This window comes from Sus scrofa, chromosome 12 (genome assembly GCF_054392235.1).
Source record: "Sus scrofa isolate SSC_HxYL_T2T_F1_AM1 chromosome 12, Sscrofa_HxYL_maternal_Yorkshire_Landrace_v2.0, whole genome shotgun sequence".
Lineage (NCBI taxonomy): Eukaryota > Metazoa > Chordata > Mammalia > Artiodactyla > Suidae > Sus > Sus scrofa.
Genome location: NC_139394.1, coordinates 63,392,783 through 63,418,043, shown reverse-complemented (window position 1 = coordinate 63,418,043; position 25,261 = coordinate 63,392,783). Strand labels below are relative to the sequence as shown.

The following is a 25,261-nucleotide window of genomic DNA, read 5'->3' as shown; positions in this document are numbered from 1 at the left end:
CTTATAAATATAAATATAAATATGTATTTTAAAGTTCCATGCTCTATTGTTGAGTAGTTTTCAAAAATATCAGTATCTCATTTCTTTTCGGTCATGGTAAATGTTTTCATTTGAGGTAGGCAGCATCTTGTATTCATTACCCTTGAAAATACGCCACATGCTTGGGGAATTCATTTTACTGGGATTCCTGACCATCCCAACAGCCAAGCACTGAAATTTCCCTTACTGTCTGAAATCACTGGCTGTTAAAAGAGGTAGCACCCTATTTGGAACTAAGTCTATTCACAGCAAAAGAAGTGCTCATTATGCTGTGCCTTTAGAGTGGGCATTTTGTGTTTCTGTCAATCAGCTTCATTTCCATGTTCATAGAGTTGAGAGCATAACGTATTCAAAAACTACTAACAGAGAAAGCGGTGGGCACGTATTTCAATCCTGAAGCTTCAAATAAATGGCACTTCCCTAATTCATACCACAAGCCGACTGGTGAATTTCTTTTTTATTTTTATTTTTTAATCCCTGGTGTGCATTTCATTCTAAATAGGTACATCGGCATATACGTTTGGAATAAAGTTTTGTGACGGTGATTTTTCAAAATATCTAAAAGTTTTTCTTCAGACAAAAATAAAAACACCAAACCAGAAAAAAAAAAAAAAAAACAAGTTATGCCAAGTCACTTCAAAATGTCCAACTTTAGCTGGGTAAAAGTAACTTTCATAAATATTAGTCTATATTAAATTGTGAATTTTCAATAGTCAGCCTCCAATAAATAAGACAGCAAAATCTAGTTTACCAGCTTAGTCAAATTGCAGTCTTCTATTTTGATAATTATTTTTTAAGACATGGACTGAAATCTAATTTTTAGAGACCTGTTCATAATAGCATATCATTTGGAAGATAGTAAGTGTAATTCAATTCATGCTGTTCAGCATTTTATTTACCTAAAACAAATAGGTTGCGATTTAATATTGACTATTTTATTAACTCAGAGCATCTGGGAAAACACTTATGATTAGGTTAATTTATGTTATATTTGCCCCTCAACTTGTAAAAGATTAATCAACCATTTTATGGTCTAATTTAGGTGCCTAATTGAAAACAGAGTCCAACACATGCTACTCTGTCTTGCTAATAAATCTTGACAGCTTTGTAACATGACGGTTTGTATTTCAAATTGTTGCATATACATGCAGATTTTTGATCTTCACCCAGCAGCTTGAAGTGAGCTGCATACTTGATTTAAACTCCTGGGCTGAGAAAATACAATTACTTCGAAAAGGATTATCCCCAATCAGATCTTATCTTCAGTTTCTCTTAAGGAAGGCAGAACCAGTCTTTGCCACCAAGTTTTTAGAAAAAGACTAGGAAAATAGGGGAGAAATCAGTTTTCTCAGCATTTGTTAAATTTAACATGTAGGGAAAATTGCTCTTTTCAGCTACTTGCTTTCCAGGCAGAGATTTCTGAAGCTCTGGGGTTTTAGATTCTCATTTTAAAGAAGTCTCCTCAAAGTGGTCTTCTGGTTAATAAATACAAGTTTGCCCTCTTGCTTGATATTTCTTTAAATGAAGAAATTCATCCCAAGAGCTCTGGGGACATCTCATTTAACCCTGTGTTCTCCCACATTTTTCAGCCTTAAAAAGGACACGTGGAAGAGAATACATGTAACTCTCAGTGGGGACACTGCTATGTTTTCTCAGTCTTTATACTTGAGGATATTTTTGTTATTTTAATGACTCCATTGATTCTCACTGTCCAGTGCGGGCAAAGAATGGAAAGTACCCTAACGATGTCATTATCCTCACTCTAGTTATAAGCTAAAGTTGGATGTCCTCGATGTCCTGTTCAGAGCTGCTCTTCTTTTAAAGTGAATGACAAAGTGAGCAACCTTCACAGAGGTCACTGGAGCTGCAACAGAAACCTTTTTAAGAGAGAGAGAGAGAGAGAGAGAGAGAGAGAACAACCACAACAGTTCAGGTTTGACCCCATCCTGTATCACCAGCATCATGTTTTCTCACTTGAGCAAGGGAGACTGGCACAGAGGGACCTCTGGAGCAGGACTACCTTGGTTGGTGTATCAGCATTGCCTCTTTCTAGCCAGGAGACCTTGGGTCAGTTGCTTAACAGCTCTGTGCCTGTGTTTCCTCATCTGTAAAAGTACCTACTTCACAGGATCGTAATGAGGATTAAATTTGCTAATCCTGTTAAACTTGAAACAGTGCCTGGCACATAGGGAAAACATTTAGTAAGTATTACCTACCAGTGCTCTCAACCCCCCCACACACACACTTTTTCCCATGTGACCACAGCATTAAAGCATCAGCTTAGTTCGCACAACCAAAAATGGAAAGAAGAGTCAAGATGGGAAAGGAATTTCTGCCTCTATAAAGTCTAAGGAATACTTCTATATTTAAAAATAATAATAATTAGACAATATTTGGCTAACTTAATTCCCAGAGGTCATTAAAATCTGACAATCTGCCAAACTTAACCCAAATCATTAAGAAAAACCTATGAAAGAATGTATATACTTAATGTTAGATCAAAGTTTAAATCAATGTGGAAAGCCTAAATGTTTGAGACGGGTGTTTTTCCCGCTGGGCATGTGGCATGTGCGAGGTTCTGAACCGCCTCCCCCATCCCAATTTCTCAGACACGGTCACCCCTGGTAACCTAAGGTAAGGGCGGGTTTCACCAGAAGTTCTGATCAACCCCGGGCGTCTCATAAGCACCTGCTTTCAGAGGCCCGATTCAAGAGTGAGTTGAATGATGAACTGGCAAAGTAAACCCAAAAGAGTTTTCATCACAGACACGTTTGTTTTTTTCGCAGCGGTTGAGGCAGCGGCAAACCTCCCGTCCTCTGGCCGGTGGCAGGTCGGCTCCGCGTGGCCACTATGTGGGCTCCATCCCACCAGGAACCCTCCTGTTGAGGCTGATGGCATCTCACTCAGCCACGTGGAAAGAACTGCAGTCTACTTGGGAGGCTCCAAGCAAACCCGCTCAGGCCCAGAGTTACTGGTTAGGCCCTTAGATGGTCTGTGTATCAGTCGATAAAATCCAACAACGACTCGCTCAGACACAGCCAAGACTTCCTTCTCCGACCCGCTACGATGCTGACCTTCGGATTCAGCCATCCTGCCTGCAGTTTAACCCCTTCAAAATGTCTCAGTGCCTTCAAAATGTCTCCCTGCTCTCCTATTTTCTAGCTTTGAGGATTTGTTTTAACCACTTGTTTCTGAACTCCAACTCTGGCTAATTATTATTTATACTCTTCCCCAATCTGCTGCCTGATTGCACAGACGGAGCGGGAGCGGCCCAGGAGCGCGCCTCTGGCGAGCGGCAGAGCTGGGCCTGGCACACGGAACTCCGGAGGGAGTGGGTGACGAACGGTGCCCCCTGGAAACCAGATTTTAGCAAAAAATCTCCTAGGTCAGCTTCTTCTCCCAGTGTGGTCTGTTTTCAAAGTTAACGGCCACCATCAAAATAATTCAGTCCAACCATTTGCCTAGACACCCGGAACATTCCAAATTAATTTAAAAGTTTTGACTGAGCAGGGGATTTAAAAGATTCTCTTTTTTCCCCTTTGAGGGGGGAAAAAAAAAATCCACCTACCCTGCGGCCACGCCCGGCGGGGCGAGCTGCTGCGTTTGCAGTTCGCTGGTCCCGCCGCGCGCTCCGCGGTGTCACCGCTTGGGCCTCCCGGGCGGGGTGAGTCCTGCTGGTCAGTGTAGAGAGGTGGCTGGGGACGAGGATGCACTTCCCGACCCGGCGGCCCGGCCAGGCCCGGGGGCCTCCCAAGCCCAGCCTCCCCGCTGGCCGCTCGCACGGCGGCCCCGGGCACTGATCCTGCCCGAAGCTCCCGGGCAGCGCTCCCTGCTTCAGGCGCGCGGCCAGCCTTTCCAGCGCGACTTCAGCGTTTGTGAGTCAATCAAAAGGAACCGGGCAGGAGGACGGCGGCCGCCCGGCAGGTTGCGAGCATCTTCCTATGGGGATTTCCACAGCCCGCCCCAGGTGCTTCTAGAACCGCCCGACGTTAAGGATTCAGTTCTTTTCCGGCCGGTCCCTCCCAGCCCGGATCCCAGCGCGTCCGATCTCAGAAAATCCCGGGCTGCCTCCGGCCTCCGGTGGCTTCTACCCGAAGGGACGCTAGTTACAGCCTGCCACCCCCGCCCCCGGAATCGGCATCCCAGGGGGAGGAGGAGCGGCGGTGGCAGAAGTAATGACAACAATACAATCGGTGACAATAGCTGGCAATTAGGCCCCCCGCCTGCCAGCCAGGCACCTGACCGCGCCGGCGCAGTTGCTCCTCCCCAGCGCAGGAGAACCGCACTGCCCACTGCCCAGATGAGAGCACTGAGACCCGCGCGACCAGCGAGCTGCCAGGGCTGGGTCGTGCATCCCGGCCAGGGGATCCAGAGCCCCTCTGCGCAACAACCGGTGGCCAGGGCCCGGGGACGGTAGAAAGGGCTGACTGTCACGGCTGGCTAAACCTCGAGACTTGGGCAACTCCGGACAATAATAAAAACATTAGGACAAAAGGGAGAGGGAGGGCGAGGCTGGGAAGAGAGCGGTTTTAATCCGCTCGGTCAGCCCCCTTTTATCTTCCAACCTCTCCCGGTTCCCAAAGCGGGGATGGGGGCAGGGAATGGGGTTCAGTGTGGCTCTCCCCTTTTGTTTTCCGAAGTCTCCAGCCTCCGGGAGGCTAATTGGGCCTGGAGGGGTGCCTGGGACACGAGGGAGTCAGGCTGGTAGGGGTTGGAGCGGGGGAAGGGATGGGAGCCAGTGGCCAGGCCCCGGGTTGGCGACGAGATTTCCGAAGGGCTGGAGTCTGGACCGCCTGCCCACCCGCGCCTCACCGGAAACTCGGCCAATCCAACAGTTCACCCTAAAGACTCCAGGAAGCCTTGCGCAGAGGTCGGGGTTATGCCCCCGGGGGGCCGCTGTCTCTTTGGAACCCGACCCCCACACAACTCGACCCGAGAACTGAGTTTCCCGAAGCCCCGAGCTCTGGGCAACCTGCATTTCCCAGTCAATGGCCCCAAACACTCTTCGCACCGCACGTGTCGAGGGCCCGCGGGGACCCACGTCCCCGCCCCGGCTCTCTCGGCACCGGCCTGGGGGGCGGAAGCGGGCGGCCCGGGCCGCGGCGGGGGAAGCCTTCAGAGCCGCGCGCCTCCCTCCCGCCGGCTGCAGTGCGCGCCTCTGCCCGACAGGGACCAGCACAGCTCCACGCGCCGCGCCCGCCGGGCCGCCCGCCCGAGCCCCGGCTGCCCGCCCGCGAAGCCGGTCTGCGAGCGAGCAGACGCCCCGCGGCCTCCGCCCCCACCCGTCCCCATCTGGGCAGCAGAGGCTGCTCTGGGAGCTGGTCCCGGGGCGGCGGCGGCGACCGGCGGGGCGCAGACGCTCCCGGACCCGAGCGGAAGCGCCGGCGGGATTCGCCTGGGACGGGGCCGCAGTCAGAGGCTGCGCGCTTCCCGCAGCACCGTCCCGGTCGCTGCGCCCCACGCCCGCCCCTTCTTTGAGGAGGGACCGCCAGGTTCGGTCTAGGGCGCTGGGGGCCCCTGACCCGCCAGAGCGCTTCCAGAAGTTTCTCCGGGCGGTGGGGAGCGCGGCGCGCGGCGCACCCGGCACCGCGCTGAGGGCCAGCGCCGCGCGGCCGAGGCGGGCCCCCCCCGGCCCCGGGGTGCCAGGCTGGGCCCTGTCACCGCCCCCAGCACGTGCCGCGTCCCTCCTCTCCCCGTCGCGCGGCCCGGCCCGGCCGTGCCCGGGAAACTCACCGGTACCAGGCGAGGCCCTTGTCGTAGCTGCGGTCGAAGAAGTGGGGCTCGGCGCCCACGGCGCGCACGTCGGGGTGCACGCGCAGGAACTCGAGCAGCGCCCGCGTGCCGCCCTTCTTCACGCCGATGATGATGGCCTGCGGCAGCTGCTTGCTCCCGGACCCGCTGAAGAAGGTGGAGATGGAGCTGGGGGCGTCCGGCGCCTCAGGACTCTGCTCCTCTTGGCTCGCGGCGCCCTCGGCCGTCTCCCCGCCGGCCGCCAGCGGGGTGGCAGGCGCCGCCGGGAACCGCTGCCTCGGGGGAGGCCCGACGGAGCCCGCGGCCAGCGCCGGCGGGGCGTGGGCGGCGCGGGACCCCGAGCCCAGCAGCAGCAGCCCCGGCGCGGCGGCGCACGAGCCGGCGCACGAGTACAGGAACATGTAGAGCCAGACGCAGAGCATGGCGAAGAGCAGCGCGAGCTTCCTCCTCACCGGCGGCGGGGGCGGCGGCGGCTGCTGCTGCAGGAGCCGGCCGGGGACATCGAGGCAGGATCGGCCGCCGCTCAGGCGCTGCCCCATGCGCTGCCCGCGGGCGCGGCGAGGGGCATGGCTCAGCACATGGCGCGGGTCCCGCCGGAGCAGTGAGCGCAGAGAGGGTTCCCTGGACGCCGGGTGGTTGGGCTTATTGCCCCCGCGCGCCCGCGGCCGCCGCTGCTGCTGCTGCTTCTGCGGCTGCTCTTCCCCAGGTGGCGGCGGCAGCTGTAGCGGCGGCGGCTTTTGACATGTTGCCCTGAGGAGCCGCAACTGGAACGAAAGTCGGGCGGCGGCGGCAACTGCTGGCCGGGGGCTGCTCCTGTGGCGCGACGCCGCGCTCGGGGCCAGCAGAGCACCGCACCCCCGCGCCCTGGCCCCTCCACACGGTGCGCAGCGCACGGCCGCTCGCCGGGGCTGCCTCCTCGCGGTCCAGAGAACTGAGCCCTGAGCGCAGCCCCGGCGCTTCCCCGCGGAGGCTGAGAAGAACTGCGCAGGAAGAGAGCCGCGGACCGAGGCAGAGTGGGCGGGCCCGGCCACCTGGAGTGACAGGTCTCTCCACCTACCAGAACCCCGGAGCGCCATGCAAATCCAGCAGCTTCGCTGAGGGTAAGGCAGCCAACCAGCTCCCAGAACGTGGGGGTGTGGAAAGGGTTTGGGGCGGTGGAAAGCAGTCAGGGGTTTCTATTGGCTGAGAGGTAAGGGGGGCTCAGAGGGGCGGAGCCAGAGGCTGGTGACAGCAGCAGCTGGTAGGAAGGATGCAAGAGACCCAGCGCCGGGAGATCACCGACCCTCCGGGCGCTGCGCTCCAGGTCCTGAACTCACTTCCGCGCTCGCTCCCCAGGAGCTAGTCTTGGATGCAGTTGCCCGTGTGTGGGGATGTGAGTCCCCATCCAGATGTTTCACGGGCGGAATCGTGGTGTGCCTGTTAGAAATAGGAAGGACAGTGGAGGAGCGAGAGGCGGGCCGGAGATGCCCGCCCACTCCACGCCCGGACTCCAAGGGGGGCCCTTCCGGGACTGGCACCGGTTTAGGACGTTTAAGTGGAAATCCCTGTCAGCTTGCTTGCTTTATTTATTTATTTATTTATTTCCTTCTTGTTCTTTGCCAGGAGTTGATCTCCATCTCCTTCTCCCTCTCTCGCTGCCTGTTAAAGGCGGTCGGTGTTAACTATCTTTAGAAAAAATTCTTCTCTCGCTTCCCAAACTCCTGAGGAAAGAGAGGTCGGGAGACATCAACACAGGGGTAAAGGCTGGGGAAAAGTTTTCTGGTCGAAAAGTGAGTGTGAGAGTCACGTGTAGAAAGTTTGGTCCGGATACGTGTGTGTTGGAGACGTGAGGTGAAAACAATGCTCCCACACCCTTCCCCTGAATAAATATCAAAGCCAACATTCACCTTCATTTAGGAGATGGTTTGATTTGCAGGACCTGTTACACGAATTATTAGGTGGTGTTTTTTCCCAGCGGTGTTGTTTTCTAAGTCAAACGTCAAGCCCAGAGCAAATCGATCCTTGAGTGGCACTTAACAAAGTCCACTCCAAGCCGCTCTCCCCGGTTCTCCTCCGCAAAGTGACCCGCCCTAGTGTGGCGGGGGCTGCATTCTTGCCCCGCGTTCCGGTAGGAAGCTCCGGTGCTCAAACTCACCCCGGTGGCACTCAGGAAGCTCTAGATGCCGGCCCCCCGGACTCGGCCCGGCCAGCGGGCCTCCCACGCCAGGCCCCGTGCGGCTCCGGGACAAAACGATCCTTCCGATCCCGACCCCCGCGCGGCCCCCGGCTGAGCGCAGCCCCGGCTGCCTTCCCCAGTTCGCGCGGGCGGACGGCGGAACCGCCGAGCCCCGGTCCCCCTGCCGTGCTGTCCCTGTGCACCTCGCTCTCCTCCCGAGGAAGTGTCCCAAGTCCCCGCCCGGGTCCAGCCCCTCTCGGCTGGGTACACACCGAGAAAGCCCGTCGGCCCGGAGCACCTCAGGCTCGAAAGCGTGCGGGGAGATCGGGGGCCGAGACCCGGGATCGTTAGGGTGGCCCTGCGTCCTCCACGGGGTCCCCGCGCCCAGCTGTGCTCCGCAGGACCTCCTTGCAGCGCCTGAGCCTAAGACTTTTCCTACAGAGTGGCTGAGGAGAAGTAATTTAGGGAGCAGATTTCAATCTCTTCCAGCTATATTTACGGAGAGAAGTTCTTTCCAGCAGGCTTCCCTCTTCTTCAGAAGCGACTTATTCACCCTTAGTTTTTAATTAAATTATTATTAATTTATTTTAAACTTCTAAAGCATGACAACACATTTCTGACTATTAACTTGACTGTTGTTTGGTTTGTTTGTTTTGGAAAAGTGAGAAAGAAAATGCTAGTGTCTCTTAAGGGTTTCTTCAAATTCACCTTATTTCGGGGGGAAGTGAAGTCACAGTCTCCGATCTTGAGGCAGCTTTGAGTTTCTTGACTTCTGTGGATTTGAGGGGAGAGTGGTGGTGGTTTGTGATTTGCGCGCATTCAGGCGAATTGTAGCTCCCATGCGGCTTAACTTGGGGCCTGCTGGGTATGAGTTTAAAAAAAAAAAAAAGGATAATAAAAATGGCCCCTGTCCCTGAGGTTAGCAAAGTTCAGGGATAAAAAAACAATTTTTTTTTTTTTTTTCAGAGCTTGTCGGCCGGATATATTTAGGCCTTTTTTTCCGGGGGTGCGGAGGGAGGGAGGGAGGGATTGAGAGCAAAGGCGTGGGCGTAGGAAACCGGCGAGGGAGTTCCGCTGAGGCCAGAGCCCCCAGGCCAAGTGGCCGCCAAGTCCACCGAGCGATGGGCAGCACGCAGAGCTGGGTTCTGCCGCCCGAGGTCCGCCGTGACCCGGGTCTGAGCCGCACCGTTAAGCAAGGCTGGGCGGACCTGGCCTTGCCCCCCACTCGGCTGGTCCGCCCGCTGCGCTCGGGAGCCCAAACACGCGCCCCGAAATGCCTAGATGCGGGGGCCGCTTCAGGCTCGGCCCTAGGACAAAGCCATCTCCCGCTTCTTCCCATTCTGCGGATGCGGAAGGCGAGGTCAACCTGCACGGGGCCGGGGGCGGGGCTGACCGGGAGCCCAGTTTGAGCCCCCCCCCCCCTTAACCACTGCTCAGTAGTACGGGGTGCGCCACTGGGGGAGCCTGGCCTCAGCAAAACGCGGCCACCCAGACGAGGAAGGTTTCCTCGGATAAACTCATTCAAAAGCTTTGCCGTCGGGAAACCTAGAAAGGAGCACACCCCGGAGGTTTGCGCTTTCTTTTGGTTGGTCTGTCGCGCTTGCCTAGTGGCCTCTGACCGTCTAACGTGGAGGGAGCCGGTCTCCCTTAGAAACGCACAGGCCGCCCCAGAAGCCCTCTCCTGTCCCTCTTTTCCTAGATCCTGCTGCCTGCCACCCACTGTGCGACCCCACTCTCTCTGGCCCTAAAATTTTCCAGCTGTAAAGTTGGGGGGGTCCTGAGCCGAAAGACCCCCCCACCCCCGATCGTTTCCTCCTCTGGAAGAAGGATCTCTGGTCCGGGCCTCCAGCCCCTGCCACTCCCCACCCCCACCCCCATCCCGGGGCCAGGCCCACCTCTGCTGTCGCAGAGGCCGAACTTCCTGGGCCGCCTAAGCCTGTGGCCCGGCGGAGCTCGGGTTCCTGTCACCGGAACTCTTGTCCCTCCCCCACCCCCACCAGCGTAGAGGCCCTCCCCAAGCCGGCTGCGCCCAGATACCCGCCCGCAGGGGGGCGCTCCGACGGCTGCGGGGGCGGGGGACGGGGATCGAGGGTCCCCAGCGCCCAGGGGAGGGGGCCTGCCCCCAGCGCGCCTCGGAACCATGCGGCTGTTCGGGTCTGCACCCCCCCACACCCCGCCCCCGTCCAGGTGGCTGCGGAGAGCTGCTGGCTGGAGGAGGGCATTTGCCGGGAGGCCGGGGCTAGGGCTGTGGCTGGTCTAGCACACAGGGGATCAGAAATCCCTTGTAAGAGCGGTCGCAGGGCTCCACCGAGAGGAACCAGGCTGCGTTCCAGCTGCGCCGCCTCGGGGACCCTGTATCCACCAGGCTCGGTTGGACCCACCGCCCTGGTGCGCTGGGGCTCTGGGCAGCGCAATGTCACAGGAGTCCTCCGCACATCACAGAAGAGGGACGACTGCTCTTGTCTTAGGGGTAAAATAAGTTTGGTACCCAGATGGGTTTGGTAGCCGGTGTCTGGAAGAGTCAAGGTCATAGGCCAACTCCCTAGCCCAGGTAGCCCGCTTGCTCTGCCGCAGATTCCCTGGCAGGCTTGGAGGGAGGCCTTCTGGCCACCCCAGGCCCCCTCTCTGCTGGGTCATCAAAGGCTAGCGGCTGCCCCATGGGGAAGCCCTCTCCACACAGCCTTGCTGTTGCTAGGTTCTGTGGGCCTAGGGTGGTGATGACGCCCCCCCACGCGCTGTTCTCCCATCTAACATCTTTGTAAATAGTCCTTTTATTACACCCCCAGCAAGGCTACCCATGGCCAGCCAGCCACATCTTTCCTGCCAGGATCTTGACACCTAAAGCTGATTCCCAACCACTTACAGGCTGTGTGACTTTGAATAAGTTACACACCCCTTCTGGGCCTCAATGCCACTGTCTGTCCTGGCGCCTCTGTCCTTCCAATGCCTTCAGCCCCCTCTTCCTCCACACAGCTCCCTCAGCCAGCCCTGAACATTCTCCAAGACTATTCTGCCTTCAGCCTTCCTGGCCTGAGCTGCTGAGTGGCTGCTGGAGAGCACGCCTTAGAGACAACTGGTCCCACTGTAGCTCCCCCACCACAAACTTCCACAGGCACAGAAGGGTGCCCTGGAAGGCTCCTGAGTGTTCCCAGGGGGCCCGCTTCGCCAGCCCCCTGGACAGCCTTGCTTACCTTGGATGGGTCCAGCATTTCTCAAAGCCTCTCTGAGGACGTAGATGCTGATGGGAATTGTCTACACCATCTCACCACCAGATGTCCATGCAGACCTGCACCCACTTGACTCCTCTGCCCCCTCCTTCTTCCCTCCCGTCACCAGGGACGAAGCTGCAGGCCAGCCTGACACAGAGTGACCCCCAGTCGTGCTCTGGCCCTCAGCCCTCTGGTCTCCACCTCCTTGCCAGAGTCATAGTCACTTCTGTGCCCCCAGGGCCCCGGAGACAGTGAGGGGCATGCTGCCCCGGCTGCTGGGGGGCTCTCAGCCCCTCCAGGTCACACAGAGTTCCCACAGAGGCTGAAGGTCACATTCCTGCCTGTGTTGGGGAGGGGAGGCCTCCAATGACCAGCAAGGGAAAAGGCCGGTGTCCCAGGCTCCGGGCATCTCTGAGGGCTATGCGACTCCAGAGCTTCCTGCCCGCTTGGCAGAGGACCTGGGGCCTGGGGCAGGGCTGGAATTCTCCCTCTGCCCAAGCCTGCCCCCCTGCTCCTTCTACAAGTGCTGGTCCCAAGCGCAATACCTAATAAACATCCAGGAACCCCACCTGACCTGTGTCCCCCGCGCTCCCTGCCACCGCCCCCCACCCCCGCCACCCGGCCATGGTCTGGTTCAGATCAGCATCCAAACACACTCTTTTTCTTTTGCTGCTCTTCACGGCCAAACACAGGTGCAGGTTCTACTTTCTCACCTCTTCATAACATCAGTTATTCTTTTTTTTTTTAACAGTGAAAAACGTGTACAAACACCAAAATAAAAATTTCTAAGAAATACAGAATAGAGCATGACTGTCTAGCCCCAAACCTCAAGTTCCTCTCTCCAGAGGCAACTGTTTATTTGTGCTAAATATTTTATGCAAATGCAAGTAAACAGGTATCTATTACCCTTTTTTTTAATTTTTCAAGTGAGAGCATTACATAAATAGGAATGTTCCATGACCTACTGGTCACTGCCAGGGCAATCGTTCCATTCAGTGTGTGTGTGAGTGTTTTAAATGCTGACTAGAGATAACTTCAGTCTGAAGATGAAGGGACTGTTGAGGTCTGTTTACTCCTCAGAGGATGATTTCCTAAAAGGTACTGCTCAAGGTAAGAAGAAAATAAAATGAATTTTTTTTTTTTATATATATCTTACTTGTAGACAGGATTTATCACTCCTTACTTTGAGAGGTCAATACATTAATACACGTATACTTGTTTTCATCCCTTCAAACTTAATAAAAAAAACGAGTGCATACTTTATTTCACTTTATCAAAGTTGATACTATTTATACTCTTGTCTTTTCTTTTGGGGGGGACTGCACCTGAGGCATATGGAGGTTCCCAGGCTAGGGGTCAAATCAGAGCTGTAGCCGCTGGCCTACACCACAGCCACAGCCACAGCCACAGCCATGCCAGATCCAAGCCGCGACTGCAGCCTACACCGCAGCTCAGGGCAACACCAGATCCTTAACCCATTGAGCGAGGCCAGGGATCGAGCCTGTGTCCTCATGGATACTAGTCAGATTCATTTCCACTGAGCCACAAAGGGAACTCTGATAGTGTTTACACTCTTAACCACAATTCCTTGTGTTGTCTTCTTGTAGTTTTGTTTTTATATGATTCAAGGGAGCCAAGAAATCTGAGAGCTTCATTTGGATACATATTGTAGGTGGCTGGAGTTTTTGGAATAAATAGATAGGTGTGTTGATGTCATTTTGAAGTGTTCATGGATGCTATACCTCTCGACATCCTGCATGTTTGAGAATGTCTGTTGGTCGCCTTTTTAGACTGGAAGAAAAATTTGGCTGAGTATAAAATTCTTGGGTCATGTTTTTTTTTCCACTTGGAATTTGGGAAACGCTAAGCTTTGCTTTCTGTTGGCATAGACTGTTGCTAGTTCATCCTTTGAAGGTATCCATCCTGCAACTGAACACACCTACTGGGTACTTTATTTCAATCATTGCACATGTTATATCTGGCATCCTCTTTTTTTTTTAACTGCTAGTTTGCCTGCCTCAATTGTCTAATTTTTTCTCAGTGAGGTCAAGCTCCTCCAGACTACCAGCTGATAATATGTTACCAAAACATCAGGTGCCTCTACACCGATGCCAAATAGAAACGCTGAGACAGAGTTGGAGGAAACAGAAAAAGTAGCTTGAATTGCCAGGCACAGAGGGGAACACAGCAGGCTAGTGCCTCAAGGGCTGTTCCCCACCCTTGGAGGGGGCAGTGTGGAGTCTTCCAGTGTCGGAGGAGCAGGGCGGGAGCAGCCCCTGGACATTCTCCTGATTGGTGGGGTCACTGGGAGTCAGCATCATCAACCTTACAGTTCCAGCCAGCCTGGGGTCCCCGTGCTTGTGGGAAGCACACAGTTGACTTCTTCCTCCTGGTGGGGCTTCAGCACCTGCCAAACAGCTCCAAGGGCCTGGCTCAGAATATGATCGATAGTCTTTGCAGAAGCACTAACTAGAGGTCCTTGACTTTGTCGAATGGCTACACTGTCATTTTTTGTCTTCTTGACTGTTTTCCTTTTTCTCTGTTTTCTCACTTCTCCGATTAAATTGATTCTTTGACTAATGTTTTTCTGTAGATAAAAAGGCAGGTGGGGGACACGAGTGGGAGTCCCCGCTGGGAAGGCTTCACAAGGTCCTGCTCGGTTACAGGGACCCCAGGCCTTAGGCTGTGCCCCCCCCCCCATGTTTTCCAGAGAGAAACTCTGGTGTTCTGAGTGGAGTTCAACCACTCCCTGAATGGCCTCCTGCCCCCCCAACTTCAGGTGACCCCACCTCTCAGGATAACTAAGCATCTGTACTCAGGGTACTATTATTTCTCAGTGCTGCTTGCCTAACTGTACTATGTGTTGGGGAGGAGGCGGTGGACAGACAGGAGGGAAGGAGCCCCCCCCCCCAGCCAACTCGCAGTGATTGGTCCCCCCCCATCACATCACGTGCCCTTTGCAATCCTTTCCTCATAACTGCTCTCCTCTGTCCACCTTGCATGACTGGCTCTTTCTAGTCCTCAGTTTAAATATCACATCTTCAGAGTCCTTTTCTGGTCACTTTATCAAAAGGAGGTCTTCCAGCTCAACTACCGCCTCCCCTTTTTTTTCCAGCACTTTCAGTAATTTATAACTACGTGGTCATTTTCTCTGTTGCGTCACTGTATCACTGCATGCGCCCCACCCCGCCCCAGCTAGGAACACACCTGCTTTGGTGATCACTGGACCCCTGACATAGTGCCCTGGATAGTCGCTCAAAGATGTATTTGCTGAATCAATGAATTCATTTGTAAGGATTGAATTAAAATGTATAGAAGGTGCCTAATAATATTCCTGACACATTGTCAAAGTGTAGCAACGATTAAAGTCCACTTCCTTGAGAATGAGGCTACTGGTATAAAGGTCCTAGGTGTTGTTTGTGAAAATCTCAGCTAATGCTCACTGTTTCTGAGAGAAAAAACAAATACACTTTACGGAAGCCTTGGAGCAGTGGCTCTCAAAGTGTGGTCCTTGGACCTGCAGCTGTAGCATCACCTGGGAATTCGCTGGAAAAGAGACGGAAAACCCTGGGGGCGGGGCCCAGTCGTCTGTGTTGAAGCAAGACCTCCAGGCAGCTTCTGATGTGTGCTTGCGTTTGAGAACCACGGCCCGAGGGTTTTGTTTTAGTTTTTCTTTTGAATTGTGGTCAAATACACGTAAACGTTACATTTTCACCATTTCTACATGTACCGTTCATCTAAGTATCTTCACATTGTCGTGCAGCCAGTCTCCAGAACTCTTTACATCCTGCAAAACCCAAGCTCTTCCCCATCAAACACTAACTCCTCATTCCTGTTCCCGCAGCGCCTGGCAACCACCATCCTACCTTCCGTCTCCAGGAACGAGACTGTTCTGAGTACCTACTTGAGAGGAATCACACCGCCTTGGCCCTGTGGGGTCGGGCTTATTTAACTCAGATTATGTGTCAGAATTTTCCCTTCCATTTTAGGAATGGATAATATTCCATCATCTAAACCACATTTGATGGTCCATTTGTCCATCAATGGTCAGCGGAGTTGCTCCCATTTGTTGGCTGTCATGAATGATGCTGCCATGAGCAAGGGTGAACCCATATTCCTTCCAGCCCCCCCTTCAATTATTCCAGATATATACCCAGAAGTCGAACTGCTGTGTCCTCTGATCATTCTGCGTTACTTTTTGAGGAACAGCCATGCTGTTCTCCACAGCAGGTGCACCGTTTTACGTTCCCGCCAGCAGTGCACGAAGGGTCCGCTTTCTCCACATCCTTTGCCTACACTTGTTATTTCATTTTTTCTGATCGTGGCCATCCTATTGGGTGGGACGCAGTATCTCACACTGTTTGCTTTTTTTTTTTTAATTTGCATTTCTCTAATAACTAGTGTGCCTTAGAGTATGTTTACATGTTTATAGGATAAACTTTTTACAGTTGATGGGCCCAGTTTATAGGATGGCAGAGTTACCTGCAGCAACGCAGATGGGGGATTTCCAATCACGTCAACATGTACATTTAAAAACAGAATCAAAATTCAGATTCCTTATCAATGCCTTTAAAATGCCAGCCTACCTGTATTTTTCAGCCACCCAGCGGCACCCTTCCCCCCACCTCCACCACGGCAGCCATGAGGCCTGACGCACAGCCACAAGGATAGGTCTGTTCTGAGCCCCACCTTCAGAGACTGCTTCTGTCTTCACTCGGGGAGAGCACGTTCAGAGAAGGAAGAAACCACACCCAGGAGGGTGAATGCCTTACAGCCAATTGCTCAGGGAATCTAAAGAGCTTTTGAAGTAGCAGGTGGCAGCCTGAGAGCCTTTGAACCAGCTTCTACTCACTTACTGGCTAAAGAGAAATCCGGTTTTAATCGAAGAGAAAATCTTCAGAGGTGTCTGGGGGCACCAGGGCCTCTTAGAACCCGTCTCCCCAAGGTCTGTATCCGTTAGCAGCCATTCCAACCGATTCCTCTTAAAGTGGCAGCAAGTCACCGACAGAGGGTTGTGTTGACCAACAGCCACAGACTTTTGTTTCTCAAACCAAACCTGCTGAAATATCACTTGAGACCCTTCTACATCTTGACACGAGTTCACCCTGGAATTTTCCCTACTGCTAGGCATGTTAGGGACCTTCTTTTTGTGAATCAGTGAATCGATTTCTCTAGCCTTTTTTTATTTAAAAAAATTTCATTGGCGTATAGTTGATTTATAGTGTTGTGTTCATTTCTGCTGCACAGCAAAGTGACTCGGGTATCCACACAACTGATCAGACCATTCTTTTCCAGATTCTTTTCCCTTGGAGGTTATCGCAGACTATGGAGTAGAGCCCCTGTGCGTGGACCCGCCGTCCACACACAATAGTGTGCGTATGCCGCAGCCCGCTTTTCATGAAAGCGGATGCTCACTATCCCTCACCCCGGTTCACACCCAAAAGGCTGCTGATGCCAGAGGTCTCCATCACTGCCCCAATGGCCCTGTATTCTTGCTGCGAAGTCACGCCACATTCACTTTACTGTCGCTGCTCTTCCGCCTTTCACGGCTGGCCACGCCTTCCCACTTCCCACTCTTTCTCCCGCTGGAGGTCACCTCTGCAGCCTCTTCCTCACCTTCACTTCCCAACCGTCACCAAACAGGCGGACGCAGCAGATCAGCGAGTCTCCCGTCGTCAAAAACGGCGCCCCGTCTCCCTGGCTTTGCTAATGAGTGCGCCGTGGGAAGGCTGGCCGGCCAAGGAGGATGTTTCCTGGTGACTTCCACTTCAGCTTCGTGAAGTTCTTCACTTTGGGCTTTCTGGAAACCGGTTTGAAATAGAAACGCCTGGTACCTTTTGTGATGTGAGAGTGTGAGTACAGAATAATGATGTCACTTCCATCGGCCACCCACGACAATCGGTTCTGTCCTTGAAAGGGAGGCTGCGTCTCTGCAGCAGTCGGCCCACCTTTTAACTTCCAGAGGCCAGTATCAGACTTTCAACCCTGTTTCCATCCTCTGGGCACAAAAGCACAGATTTACCTACAAATGAACTTGGTTTCTAAAACCCAGACCTGCCTCTTACTTAGCTTCCATGGACAGTGTCTGGGGGAGGTCCCTGGTGTGTTGGAAGTAACACCATGTCCTGGAGTGAAGGCTCTCTGTGGAAATTGCTTTTCCAGCCTCGCCATCAATTCAGCGGGCATTCAGCCCCCAGGCTCATGTCAGCTCTGTTCACCTGGATTAACCTGCTCAGCGACACCCACTTCTGCCCGTCCCTCTCCCACCCGAGGACTTTCCGTGGCTCTTGGCTATGGACACCTGTGACTCTCAATCTGATTTCACCTCAGCAAGACTCTCTGGTCCTGTCACGCCAGGACTCTGGAGAGGACTCTGGTCTCTTGTGCTTCAGATTCTGTCTGTAAAATGGGGTTGGTAGTGTTAGGGCAGTGCCAGACCCGTGGGGGCATTCACCAGATGCTAGCTCTTCCATCACATGGAGGTAAATCACCATCGCCTTTCCCACCCCGACTCACTGCCCCCTCCACCCCCGCCGGCTGCCTCCCTGCCCCACTCTCTCAGGGTGGGGGTTTAGCCAGCTCTGGAGGGGGTTCCCATGCCTCAGGGCTCACCACTGCAGGTCCCTTCTTCACCCTCCAGCCTGCTCACTTGGCCCTGTGCTGGCTGCAGCGGCAGCTCCCCTGCTCCCCTCACCCCGACAGTGGAGAAGGGTTTCCGACTTGAAGGTGAGGGGGTGGGCAGGGTCAGGGCGGCGGCTCCCCCCCACCCCAACCCTGGACCTCTGAGATCAACTTTATCTGGGAAGAGGGCCTCTACACTGGTCCATGAGCTAAGGATCCCGAGTTGAGGTCATGGTGGGTCAGAGCGGGCCGCACGTCCAGTGACAAGTGTCGCGAGAAGAGGACACAGAGGAGAGGCCACACACATGAAGACAGAGGCAGGGCCTGGCTGCCACAGCCGAGGGGCCCCCCGAAGCTGGAGGAGGCCAGGGACACATCCTCCCCGGAGGTCCCTGAGCCAGGAAGGTCGGCGGAGGCTGGGACCCCAGGGCCGTGAGAGGATAAACATCACTGCCACAGGCCCTCGGTCTGTGGTCAGGTGACATTGCAGCTCTAGGGAATGAAGACAAACACACCTTGCTGTTCCAGAAAGACCCGGAAAGGAAGACGGCGCAGAGGAGAGCCCGCGTGAGCAAACGTGTGTCCACGGGGCTCCCTGCAGGCCTGGGGGACCGGGAACCCGAGGACGGAGGTCCCCGTGGGGGACAGGAGACCTAAGGACAGAGGTCCGCAGCGGGTGGCAGATGGGAGGTGAGACTGGAACTCAAGTCAGGGGAGGCTGAGGGCCGTGAGATCAAAGGGAATCTCTGGTTCATGAGAAATGGAGGCTGTCGTCCAGGAGGATCCGGCCGCGGGCGGAGGAGCAAAGGGAGGAGGGAGGCAGGGCGGAGATGCGCAAGAGCCGAGACGCCCCGAGAGCGGAGATGAGCGGGCGCGGCGGCCACCTCTGTGGGGCAAAGGGGTCCGCTTTAGGAGCGACGGCCCTGTGAAGACAGACGTACTGAGGGTGGCGCACTCAGCACCGAAACAGACCCAGAAAGACCCGGACGCCTGGAAGGAGGGGTGAAGGCGAGAAGGAAACCCAGCCAGCCCCTCGCCAGGCGCGCACGCCTGCACCCCGCACCCTGCACCGCCGGGTGGTGATTCGGTCTCCATTCTTGTTCTACTTCGTGGCCGCTGGCGCTGTGCCCACGTGAGGCCGGAACAACGCGGCACTTCAGCAAAGGCGTCGGTCAAACCGCAGTTCCCTGAGGCAGCACCGTCCAAAGCAAACACCATGACCCCTTCAGTCTCCTCCCTGCAGCTCGTGCCATGGCCAGGAATCGTGCCCTGCTACCCATGGGGTGGGGGTGGGGTGAGGACCCTCCACGAGTCACAGCACCGAGGGGCAGACCCGGATTCAAATTCAGGTCTGACTCCTAAATGCATGATTTTCCCATCAGGGTGTGGATGGAACAAAGAGAGATGTCTCTGGAATTTCAAAGCAGTTGGCTGGAGATAAAATGTGTGTCAGCGGGACTAAGCTGAAAAAAAAAAGTGTATAAGGAAAAGCATCATGTTAGAGACTTGGGGGGTCCCCGGACCCTCTGAAATTGTTTGCAAAATTGTACAGGTACATATTCACTTTCCAGGAGGTGAGGCCCAACGTCCCCCAAGAGTCTCAAAGGGCATTAACCTTAGCGCCCCAGGCCTAGGAAACCACAGCGGGTTTTATGAGTCTTTCTAAATATTACAGCTGCTGGCTGCCCATAGTCCACAAATAAAGACAGTGCTTTGGAAGAGTCTGTAAAACTGACTTAGGAATACATTTGGTTTACTTTTCAGGGTAGGCGGCTGCTGTCCAGGCAGTTCTGGTCTCAGCGTAGGTATGACGTAAAGATACAAAAGGTGCCCCCCAAAAGCACCCCCAGAAGTTACCAAGTCGTTCACATTTACATGAAGACTCTATTAAAATTCTTTAACGCCTTGTGTCTACGTGTCCTACTCACATCACCGAAACTTCCTGAACCCCCAGGGTCCCTTCTCAGGGGGGTAGCGCAGGCTCATTAACAGGGTGGCCCCTCTCCAAGGGAGAGGCGTAAACCAGAAAGGGAGGAAGGCGCGAGTCGGTGTGAGGCCCAGAGCGCCTCCTCCACTCGTGTTCTGCCCAAACCTTAGTCAGTCTGGGCTCTCCAGAATCCACAGGGCTGATCCACGGGCTGGTGGATCTATGGAAACGAAGTCCCAAGACGCAGGAGAGCCGAGGACACAGTCTGGTCGGAGGCTGGGTCTGAAGCCGGGGGGAGACAGGTGCGCCAGGTCAAGGTCAGCCGGGGCAGAGAGCGAGCTCGTCCTCCCTCCGCCTCTCCGTTCTTTCCCGCCTTCCTCAGACCGGACGAGGCCGCCCGCGTTGGGGAGGGAGTTCTGCTTTTCTCAGTCCACGGACTCCGATGTTCATCTCGTCGGAAACACCCTCACAGACACCCCCGGAACCACGTCCAACCAGGTATCCAGGCACCCCGGGGCCCAATCAAGGCGACACAGAAAATGAACCATCACGGTGGGATGTGTGTGGCTAAACTGAGAGTCTGGGATTAACAGATACACACTCTTCTATATAAAACAGATAAACAGCAAGGACCTACTGTATAGCACAGGGAACTATATTTAATGTCTTGTAATAACCTACAATGGGAAAGAATCTGAAAAGGAATATACCTGAAAAATATAGATAAGAATATAGATAAAAGAATATACAGAGAGAATATAAGACTATATATAACTGAATCACTTGGCATAACCTGAAACTATCACAGCACTGTAAACCAACTATGCTTCAGTAAGAAAACAACAAGAACAACAAAAAATAACCCTCATGCCGCCTGGTCTTTACCCCTGGTTCACCCTACTCTCCAGCCCGAGGAGGAGGTTCTCACTTCCTCTAGAGTGAACTCCTTCCCCACTTCTCATCCCCCTTCTCCAGGCCCTGTGCATCCCTGAGAACTGCCTAGGGGTGAGGAAACCAGCAAAGAGAAAAGTGCAATCTTGCAGGAAATCTGCGACCACAAGCAGATCAGAGCTCATGCAAATGACGGAAAATGCAACACGAAATGGCTCAAGCCCCAAAGAAATCATGTAAGCGACGGTCCTGGGGAGTCACAAGCGTGGGGCCCTGCTGGAGTCGGATGACCAAACAGCAGCCGGAAACTCCAGGCTTATACCCTCAAAAGTGCAAGTTCAATTCCGACTCCTAGGCCTGACTCTCAGGGTTATGAACTGGACCACACGGCCCGTCCTGAGCAGACCACTGGGGCCAAAAGGATGCTGTCTTCACGCGGATCAAGCCCAGGTGACACGCCAGCCCATCCAAACCCCGTGGGCTGAAAGCAGACGGGGGTGTGTGAGGATGTCAGGGTGCCGGTAAAGGAATGGAGGTGACCAGGGGGCTTGATGGCAAAGGTAACAGGGTGTCCGCCGCAGAGCTTTTTCACTTGCGGGTTTTTAATAGTAATTCTAAGACAGTGGCTCTCCCCTGGGTGCTTTTGCCCCCTGCCCCCCAGGGGACACCGGCAACGCCTGGAGAAATGTTTGGTTTTCGCAACTGGGAGAAGCCTCTAGTGGAGGCCAGAGATGCTGCAGGAAGCCTGTGATTACCCAGGACAGCTCCCCCCAGCAAAGAATGTCAGTCGTGCTGAGGATGAGAAACTGTTCTGAGACCTAGAACGCAGCCAGGGGAGCTGTGACCTGCCCCATCCGAAAACAGAAGATGTGCTCTGGGAGACGGGCGGTGGGTGGGGTGGTGTCTGAAGTCAGTTGAGAAACAGGAGGACCGTAGGTTGTGGGCCTTCTGGTTGGTGCAGCCCCCGACTGTCCTGCAGGTGGTCGGGTGGGGTGGGAATGGGGACTGTTGCAGCCGTGGGAGAAGGACTTTTACAAGCCACTGGTTACCTGTTATAAGGAGGCTTCCAGGTCATTTCATCCTCCATCCTGGGCTGAGAGACACCATCCCTCTGACCAGGGGCTTCTGGTGGCCCAGGTGGGGTTACCTTCTCAGAAAGCACCACTGAGCACCTCCACAGGGCTTGTCATGATTGGCCTGGTGTCTCAGCAGGATGACAACGGCTGCTGCGTGGAAAAGTCTCGGGCAGGGACAAAAGTAGAGAGAGAGCCATCGGGAGACGTGGAGGCAAGGGGGGGGGCAGGCGGTCACACCTCGCTGGTGGCAGTGGAAGAGGGAGAGGCTGTCAGATGCGGAAGACGTTTAAAGAGCGCTCAAAGCGGTGGCTCAAGCCAGTGATGGACCGCAGAGCGAGTTATGACCCAGTCTGGGCCAATGAGAACGAGAGCCCAGGGTGGTCAGACACCTTGCTTCTCAGACGTTCCATGATGTCCACGTGGGGCCCAGGGACTGAGTGATGGAGTCCGAATCAGGAAGTGAGCGTCGGGGCTTCTCCGACCCAGAACACCCCTCCCAACTTCCACAGGCTCGGAAACTGTACTCTGTCCAGCACGGGGTCAATTACGTTTGACTTACCAACGAAAGAGAAACGTACTGCTCCCACTTCATTTCCACTCCAGGCAGATGATCAACTTATTTAAAAGGTTTGACAGCGGATGGGAAAACAGCAGAAGCAGCACGGCAGCGTCCGAGTCGATGGCTGGACCTTGTTTGTTTTCCATGTGTTTTTTATTTGGTTGCCTGATGGGTTGACAACATGGATCCTACAAGATGGATGGAGAAAAGGCACCCCTGACAGGTGAAGTGCTCTGTGGGTGATGGCTCGCTGGCCGATCATTCCAGAGAAAAAAACCAAGGCCACCTCCCAACCCAGTTCTTCTCTGAGCCAAATGAGTTCTCCTGGGCTGTGCGGGTGTCATCGTTAAGAGGGTTTTGAAGGAAGGAGGTGGGGAGAGACTGGATGATTCCGAGCAGAGGGTGGGGAGCGGGTGGAGCCTGGCCTCTGCTTATGACTCTTTTGGGAGCACAGGCTGCTCACTTCCAGCACCTCAAACAGAAACATCCACGGTCCTTCTGTTCCTCTGCCAGTTTGTGAAAATGAGGCAAGTGTTATCATTTCCACCAGGAGCCGGAGGTGGAGTGGAATGACGTCACACACACTGCGGTTCTGAGGGGCTGGTTTATTGCAGCAGGAAAAGAGAACCGATGCGCTTTACAAATCTGAGGGCTGCGGGTGCCGCCCCCCAACCCCCTGCCCCCCACGACATGCCTGTGTCACTTCCCACAGTGCCATCTGGACACGGCCAAGAGAGAGTGTTTCAGGTAAGTGGAAACAGACATCAGATACTAACTGCATTGTTTTGGGGAGTTGTGAGAGAACAGGCAGACTGCAATGACTGCCTAAGTGTTGCTTAAACTCCCCGAATGAATTCCTTCCAGGGCAGCCATGCCCCTGGAGCCTGAGTAATGAAAACATCCTGTTAAGCTTCAAGACCTTCAGGCAAGTGGGAGTGGAGAGTGGATGAGGGGACGGACGTGAAGCCTGAGGGATGGAGGCACACCTGGCTGCGGGGACCCACCCCTCCCAGGACCAGGAGCACCCCCACAGGGGGCCAGCACCTGCTTCTGGCTCTCAAAGCCACTGGACACGTGAAGGCTCATTTCTGAATTCAGAAGATAGAAGGATGGAAATGTGCTTTCCACTAAAGGGACAGGAACGTGAGCTGCGTGGGCTGGCTGGCCCTGCTCACCCTTTTCTGATTCCCCTTCTCCTTTGGCCTCAGAGCCTTGCAGCAAAGAGAAGCCGACAACCACAGTCGTGAATAAAGAGGAATTGATGGATCAGAGCTGGAGGGATTTCTGGTTTTAAGTCGAGAGAGACCCTTCCAGAAAGAAATGCTCTGATACCTCCTATATAGTAAAGCGAACTTTAAAGATGCCTTTGATTGCTTGGAGTTTCTGAAAGCTGACAGGTCGGGGTTGGGGGTCTGGGGTGGGGGGGCTGGCGGTCCAGCCTGAGGTTCCCTGGGCAACCGTTTGGAATTCTTCCTGCCAAGGCCGAGCGGCAGCACATCCGTGGTTTTGTCTGAGGGATGGTCAGGCTGAGGAGGTGTGGGGCGAAGGGAGCAGAAAGAGGGGCCCTGGCTCATTCACAACAAGGGGGGCTGTCCCAGCAGGGACCGGAGGCCACAGAACCACAGATACCACAGTGTGAGCTCGCACCTTGTCTGGCTGGCAGGTGGGGAGTATGTGTGGAGGGACCAGGAAAGGCTCACCTGCACTTCTACCTGAGGGAGAGGATGAGCAGACAGGGTGGGGCTGGCGCGAGAGCTCCATAACGACCCGCAAAGGGGTTAACCACTCCTTGTGTTAATCGACCGAGTCAACGCAGTCCTAATGGGGAGCATTTTGGATATCACCATTTACAAAAGTTGTTGAGCGAGCCCTGAGCACCAATTATGTTACAACCTTGTCCCAAACCCTGCGATTTCTCTCTTGGTGTTTTCAGATTACCAAAATATTCCTGCCTAACAGCAGAGAGGAAAAACAAAACAAAACAACCTGTGCGTCTCCTATGTTTCTCGCCGTTCCCGCACGACAGCGTGACGTCAGCCCTGAGGCTCCCTGGCGTCGCCCCGCCCGGCCGGCCGCTTGCAGGTCAGCATCAGCAGCAGGAACAGAGGCAGGTGCCAGAGGCTGCAGAAGAACAGCTTCCGGGAGCTCTTCCGGTCCGCGTCCCTGTAGAACCGGAAGCCGAGGTAGGAAATGTACAGGTTGATGGGGAGGGCGATGACCGGGAAGGTCCACGTGGTGACATCCAGGGCAGGGGCCGCGGCGGAGAGTGCGATCAAAGCCAGGCAGTGGCGCAGGGCGACACGGCGGCACAGCGCCGGGTGGGTGACCGACATCATGCAGTAGCCGCCCCGGGAGTAGTCTTCGCGGAGGCCCCAGCTCAGGGCGTTGAAATGGGGAAACTGCCAGGAGTAGAGGATTCCTCCCAGAAGAATTGCTCCTGCAGAGGTTTGAGGGAGAGTGGGGAGCAAGACACGCTGTCAGCAGAGGTTGACAGAGCCATCGTCCCGCTGACCGGCAGCTGCCGACCCGCGCGGGGCTCCCTTGGGCCCCCCGCGCATCTGCGCTGCCCTCTGCTCCGAGAGGGAGGTGGAGATGGGCAGGGAGCTGAACCTCTCCAGATCCCCCATCCTCACCGCGGGGGCTGGAGGCCTGGCACGAGGGCATCCGGCTTCCTGCAGCGCGGAGCACCTGTGGCTCCTGCCCACGCCCCGCCCCCCGCGGTGCCAACTCCGCCACAACAAAGGTCGCATTCACCGAGGGCACTGTCCCAGTAGGGCTTCTGGCCTGGGCTTTGGCTCTGTTTCCACCAGCTGGGCTAGTGGGTGAGGGGCTTGGGCCTGAGGTGGAAGGACACTCCCCAGCAGGTGGCAGCTCCCTGCTTGACAGAACTGAAGCCACTGCAGAGCTCCCCATGTCACCAGGGCCTCAAGGGACCGGCCCTCATGTCAGGGAGAGGAGGGGACTCAACATCTTAACTCGCTTATTCCCAGTGGCGCAGGGTAGCAGGAGGGCTGTTGCCCCCCGTCCATTTTA

The 25,261-nt window shown here is 54.9% G+C and overlaps 2 protein-coding genes across 3 annotated transcripts in view; both read right to left on the bottom strand.

Annotated features, from left to right (window-relative positions):
• Positions 1–6,881, bottom strand: part of HS3ST3B1 (heparan sulfate-glucosamine 3-sulfotransferase 3B1) — a 42,004-nt gene extending 35,123 nt beyond the window's left edge. Inside the window, exon 1 of the mRNA XM_003483118.5 lies at positions 5,773–6,881. Within this exon, the coding sequence (XP_003483166.3) occupies positions 5,773–6,866 (1,094 nt within the window). The 5' untranslated portion in view covers positions 6,867–6,881. The remainder of the gene's footprint in view (positions 1–5,772) is intronic.
• A 5,008-nt stretch (positions 6,882–11,889) lies between these two features.
• COX10 (cytochrome c oxidase assembly factor heme A:farnesyltransferase COX10) overlaps positions 11,890–25,261 on the bottom strand; it is a 110,387-nt gene continuing 97,015 nt past the window's right edge. Inside the window, exon 8 of one of the 2 annotated variants that reach the window (XR_014820226.1) lies at positions 11,890–12,503. Coding sequence is in view for 1 of the 2 variants with exons in the window: in NM_001244626.1 (NP_001231555.1) it covers positions 24,262–24,665 (404 nt within the window). In the remaining variant the exon portion in view is untranslated. 2 annotated transcript variants of the gene reach the window in all.